The sequence below is a fragment of the Giraffa tippelskirchi genome, chromosome 10 (genome assembly GCF_054371585.1).
Source record: "Giraffa tippelskirchi isolate mGirTip1 chromosome 10, T2T-mGirTip1v1.2.pri, whole genome shotgun sequence".
NCBI classification, from domain to species: Eukaryota; Metazoa; Chordata; class Mammalia; order Artiodactyla; family Giraffidae; genus Giraffa; species Giraffa tippelskirchi.
Genome location: NC_137284.1, coordinates 150,103,538 through 150,120,079, shown reverse-complemented (window position 1 = coordinate 150,120,079; position 16,542 = coordinate 150,103,538). Strand labels below are relative to the sequence as shown.

Here is a 16,542-nt window from a genome sequence, read left to right as displayed (position 1 = left end):
CTATTTTCTTAAGGCCTTGTCATAAAGAGAGAATAAAATTGAAAAAGTCATCAATATTAATTACAGATAATTGTATCTCTTTTTAACTTTAACATTTATTATTATTTATATTTTTCATATGAATGATGATAATTTGGGAAATTAATTTTAAAGTGTTATGAAGATGCTTAAAGAACAGCTTAAATTTTGTGTTCTAGTCAAGTTTTTGTTTTTCTACTTCAAGCTCTTGAAACACTTCAAAAACTTAGCTGTTAAACAGCTTTAACTTAGTTGTTAAAAAGCTTTATTTAGAGGAGAGACAGAGGTAAAAACTGAAAGCTTGATAATGAATACTGAAATTTAACTGAAGGGTAGTTTGTTTTCTAAGGAAGCTTTCTTACCTTCCTTCTTTTTTCTTTCTTTTTCTTACCATTATCATGTAGTTTTGAATACATTATCATGTAGTAGTTGTGAATACATTATCATGCAGTTTTACTGAACTTCGTTGCTGCTAGATAATTGTGATGTTGTGTTTTCACTACTGATTCAGAAAAATGAACACAAATTCCTCCAAAAAGCTCTAAATTGATAAATTTATCAATATAGTTTGTATCAACTCATTGTAACTTTAAACACACAAGTACATTCTATACAAACTATAATGGACAAGCCTGTCATATTCTCAGTCATTCCATATTCTTATTTTGACAGCTAAAATAAATATTTTGAGTCCATACCAATATAGCAGTCATAAAAGTAGTCAAAAAAAGTCCATACCAATATAAAAGTCAAAAAACATAGTAGACTCTCTCTAAAATCATTGTGTTTCATGGATAAATCAAGACTTAGTTCCCTGGGACTTAACCCTTGTGGCAGATATCATTCTCTCACTTCCTCACATCTCTCAGTCTGAGCTCTCTGGAATCTTTGTCCACTTATCCTACCTCAGCCATCCATGTGACTAACTCTGGGCTAACCTGATTGGCTTCACTGAGAAAAACACAATAGCACCTCACCTCATGTAACTTTGCATGCCTCTTGCTTCCTGGGCCAAGGTTTTCCTTTGTCCCTGGAGAAAGTCACACTGGACTTCTTGGTGACCATGATGTGCGCATAACCTATAAGGTAGGATAATTAATACCCCATGGAGTGAGACACACATTTATCAGTGAGAGAATCAAGCAATTAAGTTGTTCACTCATCTGTTCTTGGATGGACTGTTCTAAGACATATATTTCATAAGGCTTCTCATAAGACAATCCCATGAGGTAGGACAATTAGTTGTTTCTAAAACCGAGAAGTAATGCCAGCGTCAGTAAAGCACCCTTGAACTTCCTCTCCCTACTCTTTTGTCTCACTCCTCTTTTTCCTTATTTATCTTTCAATGTTGGTGCTTCCCTGGTGGCTCAGATGGTAAGGAATCTGTCTGCAATGGGGAGACCTTGGTTTGATCCCTGGGTCAGGGAGATCTCATGGAGAAGGGGATGGCTATCCACGGCAGTACTCTTGCCTGGAGAATTCCATGGACGGAGGAGCCTGGTGGGCTACGGTTCATGGGGTCACAGAGTGAGAAATGACTGACTGACTAACACTTTCTTACATACATAAGGTTTTATTTTGGAGAACCCAGGATAATGGAGCCACTGAAGTTGCAAAAATCTAGTGGCAGAGAGAATCCAGCCTAAGATGTAAGAGGATTCTCTGTTTTCAGAGAGGAAGAAACCCTGTTCTTTTGGTCCCACTGAAATATAAGGGAAAGGAAGACAGGTAAGAAAACATTGTTGGTCAGATGTACGTATATCCTGAGTTTCCCATTCTGGCTTGAAATCACAGACACGGGGTTGTTGGATACAATGAGAATAAATTTCAAAATAAATGAGTATTTTCCTAACATTTCCCATTAGTATTTCTGGCTGGAGAACAATGTGCAAAGCAACTGCATAAAAACATCACATAAGGTTGAGCAAGGAGAGATAAGCGCTCAAGAACTGTTGTGTCTGGATCCAGGAGCAGTGAGACAGCTCTCCTGGACCCTTGCTGCCTCTGGCAGGGACTTAAATAATTTTACCTGCCTCCTGAGAAATCTGTTTGCAGGTCAAGAAGCAAGTTAGAGCCAGACATGGAACAATGGACTGGTTCCAAATTGGGAAAGGAGTATGCCAAGGCTGTATTTTGTCACCTTGCTTATTTAACTTACATGCAGAGTACATTATGCAAAATGCTGGATTGGATGAAGCACAAACTGAAATCAAGATTGCTGGGAGAAATATCAATAACCTCAGATATGCAGATGACACCATCTTCATGGCAGAAAGCGAAGAGGAACTAAAGAGCTCTTGATGAAAGTGAAAGAGGAGAGTAAAAACACTGGCTTAAAACACAACATTCAGAAAACTAAGATCATGGCATCCGGTCCCATCACTTCAAGGCTAATAGATGGGGAAACAATGGAAACAGTGAGAGACTTTATTTTCTTTGGCTCCAAAATCACAGCAGCCATGAAATGAAAAGACTCTTGCTCCTTGGAAGAAAAGCTATGACCAACCTAGACAGCATATTGAAAAGCAGAGAAAGGTCTGCTTTGCCGACAAAGGTCCATCTAGTCAAAGCTATGGTTTTTCCAGTAGTCATGTCTGGATGTGAGAGTTGGACCATAAAGAAAGCTGAGTGCCTAAGAATTATTGCTTTTGAATTATGGTGCTGGAGAAGACTCTTGAGAGTCTCTTGGACAGCAAGGAGATCAAACCAATCAATCCAAAGGAAATCAACCCTGAATATTCATTGGAAGGACTGATGCTGAAGCTGAAGCTCCCATACTTGGGCCACCTGATGTGAAGAGCTGACTCAATGGAAAAGACCCTGATGCTGGGAAAGATTGAAGGCAGGAGGAGAAGGAAGTGACAGAGCGTCATCAAATTCAATGGACATGAGTTTGAGCAAACTCCAGGAGATAGTGAAGGACGGGGAAGCCTGGTGCGCTGCAGTTCATGTGGTTGCAAAGAGTCGGACAAGACTGAGAGACTGAACAACAGCAACAATATTTTCCCTTCTTATCTCTCAGGTCCATCACTACCACTCTAACCTATGTGTATTTCTCCAGGCCATCATCTAGCCAGCATTTCTTACCTGGACTAATAGTAGCTTTTAAGCTGATTTCTCTGATACCAGTTTGGATACCTCAAATCCTTGCTCCATACAGCCCTAGAACTAGCCCAAATTAAGGTCTGTCTACTTGATATTTTCATACTTACAACCCTTTAATGGCTTCACATTTCACACAGGACATATTTTCTGGATCAATAGCTTGGAATAGGAGGGTTTCCATGCTGTTTTCTCTCCAACCTTGCTTCTCATTAATCCTTGCTTTGTGTTTTTCTGTCAAAACACCCTGAGCTTTGGAGTTTCCCCCACCCCATACATGTCGCTTACTCCCTTTGGGCTTTTGCTCCTTCTACCCATTAGGCAGGATACATATTTCTGCCATGCCGCCTCATACTTCCCGTTAGCTCTCACTCATCCTTTAAGATGATATTCTCCTGGAAATCTTTCTTAGCCACTCTCACTCTAAGTGAGTTATACTTTCCTGAGCTACATTATCATTAGCCTCTGCCGGGCTCAGTAACTAATTTAGTATGTGGTAAAGGTTAATTTCATTTATATTTCTGTGGTTATCCCCACTAGATAATGAATAAAGTCATAGTAGAAAATGTATTCTTTTCATGGTTTCATTTCCAGACCTAACAGCACAAAATGTGTGTGTGAGTATACCCACATGTGAATGAATTTTAGCAATTTTGACTTGTATTTTATTCATGTATTTTTAACTACTCATCATATCTTTAGAGAATTAAGATTGCAAAGTAAAGACATTATGAGTCATTGACTTCATAAATTATTTTGCATCAGGTAAAAGGCTAAATTTTGTAATATTCCTGCTTCTTTCTAGTACAGTGGAAAATCTAAATTGCTACTGTCTTATTTATAGGTTATAGGTCTTGTTCTTTAAATATATGCTAGGTTTATGTTGTAGATGATATTAATACCATTTGCTGAGCTCTCACTATGAGTCATGGATTCTGATAAGCATTTTGCATACAGTATTTTCTCTTCACAACAAACCTGTGAGCTTAGTATCAGTGAACTTTTTGCACATATTAAAACTAAATTTCAAAGAATTTAGATAAGTTGCGCACTTAGCAATTGAAAGACTTTTGTAAAAACCAAGCTCTAGCTGAACTCAAAATATGAATATTTTTAAACCATTTTTGGGGTATGGATAAAATGCCTTCATAAAAGATATCCTTAAAAAGGGCTCTTTTATAAGAGAGAAGTTCATATGTTTTCATCTTCAAAAACACTTTTTCACAAAAAAGCTTATTTTAAAATTTGAATAATTCCTTTATATACAGTTTAAATATTTAGAAGGTTTAATTAAGTATGTAATTTGAAGAAAGGGATGAAAACAAAAAAAGCCTCTCTATATATCCTTTTCCATTACTTCTTAACTATTTTCTAACACTTCATAATGAAGTGTTAGGATTTCATGCTTGATTAAAACGGCTATTTAACTTACTCAAATATCAATTTAAAATCAAATGATTTCTGCTAAGTTATAGCTCTAATATCCCTGGTTAATTAATCTTCACAATTACAGTGTGTTCTTATTTGCTAGGGTGTTTTCTCCAAATTTTGATCATTTCCCATAAGAGACAAGGTCATTTGGTCATTTCCCATGACCAAGCCAATGAGGAAAAAAGAGAGTTCTTTCCAGGACTTTGTTACTTCCATTCTGCTCTCTTCTCTCACCTCCACAGTCCATGGATTGCCACCCACACTCCACAAGTAGAGAAAAAACTGGCTGAGAAAGCTCTGGTGTGTCTATATATCTATTCGCATGACATCATGTGGTGTTTTCCTGTTGCTCTTAGTTGCATCACAGCTGTGGTCTTAATTCTCCTTCACTTGAAGCCACTGCTCATGCTCTACTTCATTTAAGTTGGTTATGCCTTAGGAAACATCACTATCATGAGAATGTAAAGAAATATTTCACATGTAAACCAATTTTTGAAAGAGATGATAGTTGCTGAATTTAAAATATTTAACTACTATGTTGTTAATCTCTCGCAACTCCTTTATCTTAAATATTCTACAAATACCTTGCTTTATTCCGTAACATTTTGTCTATAAGTTCTGATTACAGAGCAAAAAATATACACACTTATTTCCTCTTATTCAGAATATTTCACATGACCACATTAAAAGCGTATACACTGTGCAGTTATTTGGAAACTATTTTCATTTTCTTGTGCAGCACCAGCTTCACTACCAGAGCCAGAAATGTAGATTGGGCTTTCTTGGAAGACAGTCTTAGGAAAACTTGAAGATGAAGAAAATGCTCTAAAGTATGTTTTGATATCTGTGTAGTTATTGGACGAGATGACTTAGGTCCCTTTAAACTCAGTCATTTTATTATTCTTTAAGCTTTTCATCAACTTCTCTCTTTATCAAGCATTCTCTTCAGAGCAGCTTTGACCTCTTTATTCCTCAGACTATAGATCAGGGGGTTGAGCATGGGATTGAAAAGGCAATGAAATAGCAGAAGGTATTTTTTCCCTTCCTTAGAGTCCCCAGATCGGGGCCCAACATACATGATCATGGCTGTGCCATAAAAGAGCCCGAACACACAGAGGTGGGATGAGCAAGTAGAGAAGGCTTTCTGGCACCCTTCTCCTGACCGGATCTTTAGGATGGCACATAGAATATGAATGTAAGACACCACAATTGAGGAGAACGGTCCCACCAGCACAGACACTGCCCCAGCCAAAACCATGGTCTCATTAATGTGGGTATCTGCACAGGCCAGCTTGAGAACAGCTATGATTTCACAGAAAAAGTGACTAACTTCATGGGGCCCACAGAAGGGTAATGGTAGGAGTAACACCAGGTGCACGAGGGCTAGGAGGACTCCGAAAACCCAAGAAGTCACTGCCAGGCTGATGCAGACTCTCCAGCTCATGATAACAGAATACCGGAGGGGGTGGCAGATGGCCACATACCGATCATAGGACATCACCACCAGGAGCAGACACTCGGTGTGGGCGAAACTCAAGAAGAGAAAGGTCTGTGTGATGCAGCCAGCAAAGGAGATGGGCTTGGCTGGACTCAGGAGGTTGACCAGCATCTGGGGCACCGTGTTGCAGGCATAGGCCATGTCAACGATGGCCAGGTGTGAGATGAAGAAGTACATGGGGCTGTGCAGTCTGGAGTCCAGTGAGATGAGCCCCAGGATGACCCCGTTCCCCAGCAGGGTGAGGACATAGAACAGGGAGAAGAGCCCAAAGAGGAGCCTCTGCATCCTTGATTCAAGAGGAAACCCCAGTAGGATGAACTCAGTGACAGTGGTCTGATTTCCCTCCATTTCCCTGTGAAAGAGACAATGAATCTTGCCAAATCGGAATGTCCAAGGGAAGAGTTTTAACATGCTGAATCTTTGTCAGTCGCTCTTTATTCCCTAATAAAACATCTTCAATGATATTTTTGTCCTGTTAGTCATTTAATAAATGAAAACTATGCAAGCCACATGAGACAGAAGGAAACATTTTCACCATGGTATACTAAATGCTAGTATTCGGAAATCTTAGTATTCTGTTAAAGTATTCAATAAATCTTTATTCCCAAACCAACTTTTATCACAGCTCAAAATATATTAATACTTAAATTGCCTTCAGAGCAGTGGAGTTTTTCTCAGTCTGTGCTGATTATATCAGATGTTTGCCCGCGTGGACTCCTGTGCTGCTGTGTACATATATGCTGCTGCTGCTGCTAAGTTGCTTCAGTTGTGTCCGACTCTGTGTGACCCCATGGACTACAGCCGACAGGCTCCTCCGTCCATGGGATTCTCCAGGCAAGAGTACTGGAGTGGGTTGCCATTGCCTTCTCCGGTGTACATATATACCTGTATGTAAATCTGCACTACTCTCTTTACATCTATATATGAAGGAAGGAAGAAGAATAAGGAACATGTCAGTGATTCATCTATGAGGTTGTCTCACAAATCTGTGCCTTTCATAAGTGACTTACTTGTGGGCTTGTGATCTTTACTGATAGCATAACACAATTAATTTGAGAGCAAGGTGAGCAGTTTGTTACAACTTCAGTTATATTTAAAGTATTGACCTTTGTCTTTTGATTTTTGTACCCACAATGGGTATTCTGATCGCACTGTCTCATGATCATTACATTACCCCTGCCACCCCTCTTATATTCTATATGGATATTTATATTCTATATCTTTAAGTATGTTTACACACATACACATATATACACAGACATATATACCACATTCATGTGTTTATACATATGTGTGTGTTTCTATATATACACATACATATATCTATACTTGAGTTTTTCCCAATATTTTCACCATATCCTACAGTAAAACATCTGCTAGGAACATATATGCATAAATATATATATATGTATATATATATACACACATATATATATTTTGAATCTCCACTATGTGCAGTGTACTTGGTATTTTCTTTTCTATATTATTCCATTCTATTTCATTAGTAAAAATGCTGTTTGAATGATTTCATGATGGGCTGTAACCTAGGACTTAAAAAATATTGATCTATATCCAAGGCTAGGGCTAAAGCCCTAACTGTAGAGTCATCGTCACAGAACCTTTTACATATTTTATACCTTCTCAACTCTAATGTAAAAGTTATTGTTTATCATGAATCTTTAGTTTGTTGTAGCTTATCAAATTTTTAAAAATCATTTCACAATAGAGTAGGTTTGAACCCTAGTGACTTTTAAACCACTGTCTGTTTTCTTGCTTGTCTGACTCTACAGCCTTCATCAGTCCAGAATCCATCTGAATTTCACTAAAATATGAATCTAAAAAAATTCCTAATTCAGTTCTTCTCTATAAGTCCCCATTAAAATTTTCTGATAAGTTAATGTTTGAAAGGCTTCATAAACAAAAGTTGATAAACTTTCACCCTGCTTCAAAGGGAGAATCAAAATTCAAAGTAGAAATTACTGGGAGATGATGATTTTGTCTTACTAAGAAGTAACTTTATAACAATTAGAATCACTTCCTTGAAAAATGGTTGTTATACTAGGACTGAACTTGATGTCAGTGAATGTTTTAAATCAAAGATTGATTAATCATCTGTTCAAGATGGGATTCCTTGTGTTATGCTGAGGTCTTTTCCAACTATAGGATTCACTGGCCTTCAATGTGTAGAAAAGTGTTAACCATTTTCACTTCAACTTGCTTGCAATACTTGGGGCCACTTAAGTTAGCAATGCTGTTTGTAAAATGTCACATACTAAAGTACACAAGAAACTAAAGTTGAAGAACTATAGAGTGGCACCTCATCTTCCTCCTATCTGCAAGTAGCTAAAACACAAAACATAAAATCCACAGATATTTACTGAACACATCCTATGTCTTGCTACATGTTTCAGATAAGTATATACAAGATAGTCCTTGACTGCTGGTGTATACAACCTGCTTGGAATGATAAGACTGTTAAAAGAACTCACAAAGATGAAAATTCTCATATTTAATGACTCAACAAAATAAAGTTCATGCTAAAAATAAAACCTTCAGGACACTCACCTGTAACAAACTCATTTTGTAGTCAATTTAGCCCATTATTTCATGAAGACACTACTTAATTTCATGAGGTGATAGGAAGGTTTGTAAGGAAATCTCTCAAATAGCCATTTATCTTATAGTTTAAATAAGAAATTCAACACTAAATGCATCAAAGTAATAACCTATATTCGTTGTTTCTAAAAGAGATGATAACTTTAAAATTTTCCTATTAGCTATCTGTTAGAAGAAATTTGCTATTAGCAGATAATAACAACTACATTTAAAACTGTGATTTTTCATTACAATCTATATGAAATTATATAATGAACAAAGACTAGATAATATAACAAACTTACTTCAAATTCACACCTAAATATGAGAAGACAAGATGAGCATGAATTGGGTAAAGTGAAAGTACACCCATAGAATATAATAAATAGCATCTGTAAATCAATGTTGAAATTCTTTTCTTCCAAGGATTATCTGAGAAAAGAAACTGTCTCCATAGAGGCAACAGGATATCTCTCAAAAGAGATGATTTTATTTTCTCCTAGCTCAACTACCCTTAAATACACTTCTGAAAGTTTGATGTAGGGGAGAGATAAAGATCCACTGCACACCACCACCTGTTTCTTCGAGGGAAAGGGGGCTCTCGAGGGCTGTACTCATTTGTGGTTTCAAGAACTCTGATATTTCCCCCTTCTTTAACCCACCAAATACATTAAGTAGTATTTAGGGCACATGAGACTCATATATTATTCACATCCTCTCTAGTACTGTTTGAGTTATATCACGCCTGACCTGAACACATACCCCGTATATTTTTTCCATCATCACCACAAGGAATGCAATTCATACAGTGAGATCAGGTAGCAGGACCTACAGAAGCTATAGAGAATATGTCAAGGAGTCAAGAAAGAGGATAAGGTATCCCAGTGGGACTTGTTAAATCCTGTTCTTTATTTTCCACAGATTCTGAGCCCAGGGAGTTGTGGGAAGAAAGACCAAGGTTCCCCTAGGTCTGTAACTACTATCATTTTCTCTTCTTCCTGAAATGGAAATTAACTGACCTCAAGTCACCATGGGCTACCCAGCTGGCACAGTGATAAAGAATCTGCCTGCAAGGTAGGAGACTTGGGTTCAATCCCTGGGTCGGAAAGATACCCTAGAGTAGGAAATAGCAACTCACTCCAGTATTCATCCCATGGACAGAAGAGACGGCAAGCCATAGTCCATGGGGTGGCAAAGAGTCAGACACGACTGAACAACATCATTCCTATATTCAAATAATAAAGTAGGTAGAATATAATTTCCTAAATTAGAGCTGTTTTAGTGTACACAGAAACAAATTAAGAAAATAACAGGCCAATTATCTTTTACCCTGAGAGTGATGACCTGCAGTAGGTATGTAGGTAGGAAAATAGGATTTTCCTCATCAAATCTATTCAGTTAAAGGCTTATTGGTGACAAGAGTCTAAATTATACCCTCACATATTGCAAAGAGGCTGCTCCCTATATTATCATTTAAAAATTTTTTATTTGGGGTCATATTATGTTTTATTACTAATATTGTATATATAGAACTTTTCCCTATTTTGTCATCAATCTTACCTATTTTAGTGGCATTTGTAACTAGGTTTTTATTTTAATGATCTTTATAATTCCTTATTTTATAAGTAAAGTCTGCTCTTCGAATGGATAAGGAAGCTGTGGTACATATACACAATGGAATATTACTCAGCCATTAAAAAGAATACATTTGAATCAGTTCTATTGAGATGGATGAAAATGGAGCCCATTATACAGAGTGAAGTAAGCCAGAAAGAAAAACATCAATACAGTATACTAATGCATATATACGGAATTTGAAAGATGGGAACGATAACCCTATATGCGAGACAGAATAAGAGACACAGATGCATAGAACAGTCTTATGGACTCTGAGGGAGAAGGTGAGGGTGGGACGTTCTGGGAGAATAGCATTGAAACATGTATATTATCATATGTGAAACAGAACACCATTCCAGGTTCGATGCATGAGACAAATGCTCAGGGCTGGGGCAATGGGATGACCCAGAGGGATGGGATGGGGAGGGAGGTGGGGGGGGTTCAGGATGGGGAACACATGTAAACCCATGGCTGATTCATGTCAATGTATGGCAAAAACCACTACAATATTGTAAAGTAATTAGCCCCCAACTAAAATAAATAAATTTATTAAAAAAAAAAAAATAAGTAAAGTCTGCTCTTAAATAAATTATACCCTCTCTTTATTTTAATTCTTGGTCATTGTATATTCCTGAGTTGATCATTAAGTGTGGTTTTTAAAAATAATTTGCACTTTATAATACCATTTTAGTTATACATCTTGTTATCCAGAAATTTTATCATTAACATTGTCAATAAAACATAAATTATGCAGAAGTATATTTTTGGTTTCCAAATATTTGTCTTATCTCTTTGTTAATTTTAAATGTATAGTGGTAAATGTATAGTTCTAGTGGTGTTGATTTTTTGAAAATCTAAAGGGTTTTTTTAATACATTTGATTCTTGCCATTTTTATACTGATATTAATGTGATATATATTCTCATTAAAGTCATGGTTCTCAAATCTTGTACCTGGGGAGCCTTAAAAAATACTGACACTTAGGACCCATCACCAGAGACTGATTTATTTAGTCTGTAAGTGCCCACAGGTTTTCCAGAGCTCCTAGGTGATTCAAAGTTCAGCCAAGGGCAAGAATCCCTTTCATACTTTTTATTCTCTTTCCTTTTTCTTTTCCTCAGTTTTTGCCTTCTTTCTTATTCTTCAGAATCCTCCTTTCAACACCTGGCTTCCACTGACTATACTTTCTGTAGGTTCATCTGTCAGCTACACTGACAGATTTTGTTGCATATCTAACAGGTTAATGAGAACAACATATTTTATTTTAGGATTATAAATTTCACTTTATTTGGGCTCCTTTTCCTTGAAGGTTTTTGATGACATTAACTGGGTGGTTATCCATTCAAGATGAGAGCTGAATGCTGTCATTATCATTGCTCTCATGGCCAACAAAATCAATCCTCTAATGAAAGGCAAAATCTTCCATCATGAATTAATGCCTTCAAAAGAAAAATAGAATTCCTCAAAACTGTTCTTATTCTGCCTCCTTGATAAGGTTAATCCCATTGGACCTCCTCACTACTATAAAAGTGAAGCGTTAGTTGCTCAGTCATGTCTGACTCTTTGCCACCTCATGGACTGTAGCTCACTAGGCTCCTCTGTCTATGGGATTTCCCAAGCAAGAACTCTGGAGTCGCTTTCCATTCCCTTCTCCAGGGGATCTTCCTGACCCAGAGATCAAACCCAGGTCTCCTGCATTGCAGGTGGATTCTTCACTGTCTGAGCCACCAGGGAAGCCCTCTCACTACCATACTCTGTGATAAAGTTAATTTGTGTATCAAGACCCACAGAATGTAGGCTACCCCAGTGGCCTGATACACCCCACAAAATAAACCTAATTCAGCCTGTACTTATGGAAAGCACCTGTCAAGGAGACATAACATACATTAATCACAGTCCTACAACTCAGCTTTAGCTGGTTTACCTTACCCTAGGAAACAGAACCCGCTAGAGAAGGCAATGGCACCCCACTCCAGTACTCTTGCCTGGAAAATCCCATGGATGGAGGAGCCTGGTAGGCTGCAGTCCATGGGGTCGCTAGGAGTCGGACACGACTGAGCGACTTCACTTTCACTTTTCACTTTCATGCATTGGAGAAGGAAATGGCAACCCACTCCAGTGTTCTTGCCTGGAGAATCCCAGGGACGGGGGAGCCTGGTGGGCTGCCGTCTATGGGGTCGCACAGAGTTGGACACGACTGAAGCGACTTAGCAGCAGCAGCAGCAGCAGCTTTATAAAGAAATTTCCAGCCTCCTGGTCAATCAAGTCCTCTTCCTATATGACCTCTTCTAACACTTTGTAAGATTTTCTCTTGTCCAAAATCCCTTGGGAACAGTGCTCCACTGTTTATGAGGCACTGCATTCCTCCAATCCATGGGTTGTTTTCCCTTAAATAAAGGACATCAAAATCATTATTCAGTTGTTCAAGTTTCATTTGACACACAATTTGACATTTCCCTCATTCATTTTGAAAATTCTCTTCTGCCATCTTTTTTGCTGAGGAGAAGTCTGCTATTACTCTGTTATTCTTTTGTAGCTATTTTTTCCTCTGAAACTTTTGCAAGTTTTCTCCTTCTCCTTAATGTTCTGAGCTTTAATTATGTGTAATATGTCTAGACATGGATTTATTTTTTTCACCATTGCTTGATACTCAGAGTACTCTCTTGATTTGAGAATTCCCACATTCATCAATCAGAAAAAAAAAATCTCAAGAGTGATATATTCAACTACTCTTCTGCCCCATTTTGTCCTTTCTTCTGGAATTCCTATAAGATAAATGAATATTGCATTTCAGTCTAGCTTGTATGTGATTTTTATTCAATTTTCTTAAAAAATAATATGCTGCATGTTTTAGTAAATTGTTCACTAGTATCTTCTATTTGGGGCTTCCCTGGTGGCTCAGATGGTAAAGAATCTGCCTGCAATGTAGGAGACCCAGGTTCAGTCCCTGGATTGGGAAGATCTCCTGGAGAAGGGAATGGTTAACAACTACAGTATTCTTGCCGGGAGAATTCCATGGACAGAGGAGCCTGGTGGGCTACAGTTCATGGGGTTACAAAGAGTTGGACACGACTGAGTATCTAATACTTTCACTTCACATCCTCTATTTCACAAACTCTTTCTTCTAATGTGCTCAGTCTAAAATTATCCTGTTTGTTGATTTTTTTTTGTTCTATTTCAGGGATGATAGTTTTATTTCTAAGATTTTTAATTGGTTCTTTTTGAAATCTACTTGTTATTTTCTAATCTTTTTAATTCCCTGGTCATTTAAAACAGTTGTCGTGGCTTTAAAAAGTCTGTTTATGCATTTGAAACATACAAATTTAAGGTGTTTGTCAAGTTGCTCATTCCTTATGTCACAAAATGAATATCATCAAAAGTGAGTTAATATTACAGTTGATGTTTTTGGTTGTTTTTCTTGGCACTGATTTCCTCAAGTCATGAAAATAGATTCAAAGCTTATTCTTCAAACCAGTTTCTTCCTTTCTTCCTTCCTCCCTTCCTTTCTTTTTCCCTTCCTCTCTTCTTCCCTCCTTCCTCCCTTCCTTCCTCTCTCTCTCTCTCATCTAGAAGATTACAGACTGTCTTAGCTTAATTTATAAGCCATCATATCCAGACTTAGTTCCTACATTAACTGTTTAGGATTATTTCCCTAGGTGATATTCAGTATATCAGAGATCCAGCACAGATAGAGTGGGTGGCTGGATTCCATGTCAGGCTGCAATGTTATGCCTGGAGGTTCTGACATTCTTATCCTGCAATTCTCCTAAGGCTGTATTGTGAAGCTGTTTTTGAATGAAAAGATTTTTGAGCTCCATTACCAAACAAAGGGAGTCCCTTCTGCCCTCCTCATACCTTATTTTCAAGGAAGAAGCCTGACCCAATTTCCTCATTATCACACTTCAGTATCTTTTGTTTCTAAGAGAAAAGATATTGCCTCTCCTGACAGCTTTCCAGCAAACCCATGGTGTCAGCATCAGTTACAGGTCATTTATGCTTTCTTTATGGTCCACACAGATGTTTATCTCGCCTTGCAGGCTGATTTTGTCTTTTTAATTTTCTCTTTTCATACTTTATCTGTTGCTGCTCTGTGTTTGAAGCAAAAGTCTTTGAGCTACTATGATTGGAGTTTGAGTTAGTATTTTAAAATGTGAAGCCACCTACGTTCAGAAATCAAGTATGGTGGCAGTGTAAAAATTAAAGTAAGAGAACCACCAGTATGGAGCTTATACAACCATTCTTTCCTACTTCAATATCTTCTTTTGATGAACTGGCTCAATAATTGAAAGAATGAGGTAGCTTGGACTTTGACATGGAAAAATTCTGTTACCATTTAAAAATCTCTACTGGTTGTTTCGGAGAAGGCAATGGCAACCCACTCCAGTACTCCTGTCTGGAAAATCCCATGGACGGAGGAGCCTGGTAGGCTGCAGTCCATGGGGTCGCGAAGAGTCAGACACGACTGAGCAACTTCACTTTCACTTTTCACTTTGATGCTTTGGAGAAGGAAATGGCAACCCACTCCAGTGTTCTTGGCTGGAGAATCCCAGGGAGGGCGGAGCGTTGTGGGCTGCCGTCTATGGGATCGCACAGAGTCGGACACGACTGAAGCGACTTAGCAGCAGCAGCAGCAGTAGTTGTTTAAAATCAATTGGAGCTTTCCCACAGTGAAAAATAAAATTAAAAAGCTTATTGTGAAATAACAAAATTTTTAAGACTGAAGAGGCTTTGGAGAGAATATATTCCAAATATCCATTCAATCCATGCATATTCATTCAGCCTCCGCTTGTATATTTATAAGAAGACCGCACACCAATTAGTAAGATATAATTGTTGGGTAACTTGCAATGCTAGAAAACATTTTCTCACATGGATTTTTATTCCATCTCCTTATATACCTACTTATTGATTCTAGTTTTTCCCTCTGTGCTTAGTTGCTCAGCTGTGTCCAACTCTTTGTGACCCCATGGACTGTAGCCCTCCAGGCACCTCTGTCCATGGGGATTCTCAAGGCAAGAACACTAGAATGGGTTTCCATGCCCTCCTCCAGGGGATTTGCCCAATTAGGGATCAAACTGGGGTTTCCTGCATTGCGGGTGGATTCTTTAGCAGCTGAGCTACCAGGGAAGCAATAAACTACCACTTTTACCTCTTAAAGGATATTCTGTGGGACATTTGAAAATAGCTCTTCTATTTCTTTTTTCCAGTCTAAACACTGATAGTATTTTAAAAAATGTATCTGTTCATTTGTTTATTTGCTCATCTATTTATTCTTCTTCTAATCTCACTACAATTTTTGGCAGGCAATCTTAAGGACAGAGAAAGCTATACAATGAGCACACCTCTAAAAGTGCTGAAATTTCAACCAATGAGCAAGTTACAACAACACTGAATTTATATTTCCACATGTAGAACTTGAAACTTCCTAGTAGAGCTATTCTAGATATATAGCTGGTGAGACATCTTAGTTGTGGGTAGGGAAGTGAATGTAACAAAGCTACAGACTACAGAGAGATGATTTTTGTATGTATTTCCTATCCTAGATGCTATCTCATGAATCCTTCTGCAAATGCCACTACATATGGAGTGTACAGTTTATGTAGAATTCTTCTTACAGTTTCATCTTCTTCTAGTAGTTAAAAAGCAAAGACATCACATTGCCGACAACGATCTGTATACTCAAGGCTATAGTCTTTCCAATAGTCATGTATGGTTGTGACAGCTGGACCATAAAGAAGGCGGAGAACTGAAGAACTGATGCTTTGGAATTGTGGTGCTGGAGAAGACTCTTGAGAGTCCCTTGGACAGCAAGGCGATCAACCCAGTAAATCTTTAAGGAAATCAACTCTGAATACCCTCCCTCTGTCCTTAACATTGGAAGGACTGATGCTGAAGCTGAAGCTCCAATACTTTGGTCACCTGATGTGAAGAGCTGACTCATCTGAAAAGACCCTGATGCTGGGAAAGGTTGAAGGTGGGAGAAGAAGGAGACGACAGAGGATGAGATGGTTGGATGGCATTATCGACTCAATGGACATGAACTTGGGCAATCTCTGAGAGATGGTGAGGGACAGGGAAGCCTGGCATACTACAGTCTATGGGGTAGTGAAGTGTCGGACACGACTTGGCAACTGAACAACAACAATGAAAACCATTTTAGATCCAGGCTCCTCTGCACTGTTCTTCAACTTCATTTGAATGAGACTTTCTCCAAAACAATGTAGGTTTTAAATCATGAGTTTTATCAGCATGTAATCTTACTGTGTGATCACTTAAATTTCC

At 38.1% G+C, this 16,542-nt stretch overlaps 4 protein-coding genes across 8 annotated transcripts in view; all 4 read right to left on the bottom strand.

The window, feature by feature from the left end:
• The window catches only part of LOC145523729 (olfactory receptor 2A14-like), a 350,514-nt gene that overhangs the window by 44,722 nt on the left and 289,250 nt on the right, over positions 1-16,542 (bottom strand). For all 4 annotated transcript variants that reach the window (XM_081534513.1, XM_081534512.1, XM_081534514.1 and 1 more), the window contains one exon: positions 996-1,097. The gene's annotated coding sequence lies outside the window, so the exon portion shown is untranslated. The remainder of the gene's footprint in view (positions 1-995; positions 1,098-16,542) is intronic.
• The window catches only part of OR2A7 (olfactory receptor family 2 subfamily A member 7), a 343,842-nt gene that overhangs the window by 195,256 nt on the left and 132,044 nt on the right, over positions 1-16,542 (bottom strand). The window lies entirely within an intron of this gene.
• The window catches only part of LOC145523730 (olfactory receptor 2A12-like), a 231,101-nt gene that overhangs the window by 82,515 nt on the left and 132,044 nt on the right, over positions 1-16,542 (bottom strand). The gene's annotated exons all lie outside the window — the stretch shown is intronic.
• On the bottom strand, positions 5,468-6,397 carry LOC145523736 (olfactory receptor 2A25-like). The gene has a single exon (XM_081534523.1). The coding sequence runs from the start codon at positions 6,395-6,397 to the stop codon at positions 5,468-5,470; it is 930 nt and encodes a 309-aa protein (XP_081390649.1).

What these genes read in the sequence shown, in the direction of transcription:
- LOC145523736 (XM_081534523.1), bottom strand. Translation starts at nt 6,397, where the DNA reads ATGGAGGGAAATCAGACCACTGTCACTGAGTTCATCCTACTGGGGTTT.